Source organism: Rhinopithecus bieti, unplaced genomic scaffold (genome assembly GCF_001698545.2).
Source record: "Rhinopithecus bieti isolate Rb0 unplaced genomic scaffold, ASM169854v2 scaffold_17936, whole genome shotgun sequence".
In the NCBI taxonomy this organism is placed as follows: Eukaryota; Metazoa; Chordata; class Mammalia; order Primates; family Cercopithecidae; genus Rhinopithecus; species Rhinopithecus bieti.
This window is the reverse complement of record NW_016808913.1, coordinates 112,124-115,593: the sequence shown is the minus strand read 5'-3', so window position 1 is coordinate 115,593 and position 3,470 is coordinate 112,124. Positions and strand designations below refer to the sequence as shown.

General features: G+C 36.8%; 1 protein-coding gene across 1 annotated transcript in view; it reads right to left on the bottom strand.

Annotated features, from left to right (window-relative positions):
- The window catches only part of SLC9C1 (solute carrier family 9 member C1), a 138,676-nt gene that overhangs the window by 58,722 nt on the left and 76,484 nt on the right, over positions 1–3,470 (bottom strand). The window contains 1 exon segment of the mRNA XM_017887792.1: positions 3,145–3,340. Within this exon segment, the coding sequence (XP_017743281.1) occupies positions 3,145–3,340 (196 nt within the window).

The following is a 3,470-nucleotide window of genomic DNA, read 5'->3' as shown; positions in this document are numbered from 1 at the left end:
TGATGTCAAATTGTCCCTGTTTGCAGATGACATGATTGTATATTTAGAAAACCCCATTGTCTCAGCCCAAAATCTCCTTAAGCTGATAAGCAACTTCAGCAAAGTCTCAGGATACAAAATCAATGTGCAAAAATCACAAGCATTCCTATACGCCAAGAACAGACAAACAGAGAGCCAAATCATGAGTGAACTCTCATTCACAATTGCTACAAAGAGAATAAAATACCTGGGAATCCAACTTACAAGGGATATGTAGGACCTCTTCAAGAAGAACTACAAACCACTGCTCAACAGGATAAAGGAGGACACAAACAAATGGAAGAACATTCCATGCTCATGGATAGGAAGAATCAATATCATGAAAATGGCCATACTGCCGAAGGTAATTTATTGATTCAATGCCATCTGCATCAAGCTACCAATGACTTTCTTCACAGAATTGGAAAAAACTACTTTAAAGTTCATATGGAACCAAAAACGTGCCTGCATTGCCAGCACAATCCTAAGCAAAAAGAACAGAGCTGGAGGCATCATGCTACCTGACTTCAAAGTATACTACAAGGCTACAGTAACCAAAACAGCATGGTACTCATACCAAAACAGAGAGATCGACCAATGGAAGAGAACAGAGGCCTCAGAAATAACACTACACATCTACAACCATCTGATCTTTGACAAACCTAACAAAAATAAGAAACAGAGAAAGGATTCCCTATTTAATAAGTGGTGCTGGGGAAACTGGCTAGCCATATGCAGAAAGCTGAAACTGGATCCCTTCCTTCCACCTCATGCAAAAATTAATTCCAGATGGATTAAAGACTTAAATGTTAGACCTAAAACCATAAAAACTCTAGAAGAAAACCTAGGCAATATCCTTTGGGACGTAAGCATGGACAAGAACTTCATGACTAAAACACAAAAGCAATGGCAACAAAAGCCAAAATAGACAAAAGGGATGTAATTAAACTAAAGAGCTTCTGCATGGCAAAAGAAACTACCATCAGAGTGAACAGGCAACCTACAGAATGGGAGAAAATGTTTGCAATCTACCCATCTGACAAAGGGCTAATCTCCAGAATCTACAAAGAACTTAAACAAATTAAAAAAAAAAAAAAAAAAAGCAACCCCATCAAAAAGTGGATATGAACAGACACTTCTCAAAAGGATATGAACAGATACTTCTCAAAAGAAGACATTTGTGCAGCCAGTAGACACATGAAAAAATGCTCTTCATCACTGGTCATCAGAGAAATGCAAATCAAAACCACAATGAGATACCATCTCACACCAGTTAGAATGCCGATCATTAAAAAGGAAACAACAGATGATGTAGAGGATGTGGAGAAATAGGAACACTTTTACACTGTTGGTGGGAGTGTAAACTAGTTCAACCATTGTGGAAGACAGTGCGATTCCTCAAGGATCTAGAACTAGAAATACCATTTGACCCAGCAATCCCATTACTGGGTATATACCCTAAGGATTATAAATCATGCTACTATAAAGGCACATGCACACATATGTTTACTGTGGCACTATTCACAATAGCAGACTTGGAACCAACTCAAATGCCCATGAATGATAGATTGGATTAAGAAAATGTGGCACATAGATACCGTGGAATACTCTGCAGCCATAAAAAAGGATGAGTTCATGTCCTTTGCAGGGACTTGGATGAAACTGGAAACCATCATTCTCAGCAAAGTATCACAAGGACAGAAAACTAAACACTGCATGTTCTCACTCATAGGTGGGAATTGAACAACGAGAACACCTGGACACAGGGCGGGAAACATCACACACCAGGGCCTGTTGTGGGGTGGGGGAATGGGGGAGGGATAGCATTAGGAGAAATACCTAATGCAAATGACAAGTTAATGGATGCAGCAAACCAACATGGGACATGTGTACATATGTAACAAACCTGCACGTTGTGCACATGTACCCTAGAACTTAAAGTATAATAATAATAAGAATTTGAATTTAGACATGTTAAAATATATATTTATACCAGTAAATGATCATACTAATTTGAAATCAAATAGCTAAAATACTGAAGCATCTATTCCAAGGGAAAAAATAGTCAAAATTCCTACTATCTTGTGATACTTCATACAGTCAGTCCTTCTGTATATTTCAAAAAACGGTTTCTTAAAACATACTATAGCTAAGAAAGTGGCAGGTTTCAAAGATGATTGTAGATTTCAGCTTGGGAAATTGGGTCTTCATTGAAATTCTGAAGGGAGAGTAGGACTAGAGAAGACACATTTCTTTTCAATGTGCTGCCTGTAATGTTTGCACAGTACTTTGTCCACAGGATCTAGTCAGCAGTTACCTATATAATCTAAGGCTCTGGATAAAATTTGAGCTATAGACATGAATTTGGGAGTCATTAGACTATGAATGACAGTTGATGTCACGAAAGTAGATGAGACAGCATGACCTGCCCTTTATTATTTAATTCACATCTATGTCTCTTCCCTCGTTTTCCATATCTTGAAAACACATTTAACATCTCTCCAATCTCCACTGTGACCAACTCATTCCTGAGCTTCACTCATTGGGAGTGGTATTCCTCATACCTGTCATAGGTTGCTTCTATGTTTTCCCTTGTTCTTGTTTGTTATGCAATGTACTCATGCGTATTCTCTTTTTTGACTCCTATACAGTATTCAAAATTCAACTGAAGTGTCACTTTCCCTTGACTACCTTCCTTCTCTGACCCTACTATTCTGCATAAGAAGCTCCTTCTGTCTGTTCCCATTGTACTCTGTGTATTACTCTATCATACTAGATAGATATAAAAATATCTATCCAGTGTAAAAATAATAAAATGAACATTCAAGTACTCACCACACTGCTAAGACTGAGAACATTGCCAATACCTTTTAAACTCACTTTGCGTCCCTTTGACACACACCATTTTAAAATTTATTTCTGGAAATACGAAATCAGTGCTTCAAGTATATATATTATCTATTGAGTTACTATAAAATCACTTTCAAAAATTAAAGTTTGGAAATGTGAGGAAGAAATTCACACACTCCTTCAGAAAACTGTCTGTTGCTAGTGTTGAAAAACAAGGCTAGGAAATCTCCCTGTCAGACATATCACACTTCCATACACACACAAATTTTAGATTACCTTAAGTAGTGCCTCCAGAGCATACAGTGTGAGAAAACAGTAGTTAGTGTGTTTTAATTCTCTGTGGTAGATTACATTTAACCGGGATATCCAAGAGATTACAAAAGGAAATATATTCATTAATATCACAAGGTATCCAACATGCTCAAATTCCTCAGTAAATACTATTGTATGGCATAAATGAAAAAAGAAGTATCTGCAAAATAAAAAGACAGTTTTATCTGGTAAAAGGTTTACGTTAAATGATTTTCATATACACTCATTTCTGTTCTGCTTATCAACAGCCACAGAGCCCTCCTTAATTCTTTTTTTTTTTTTTTTTTTTT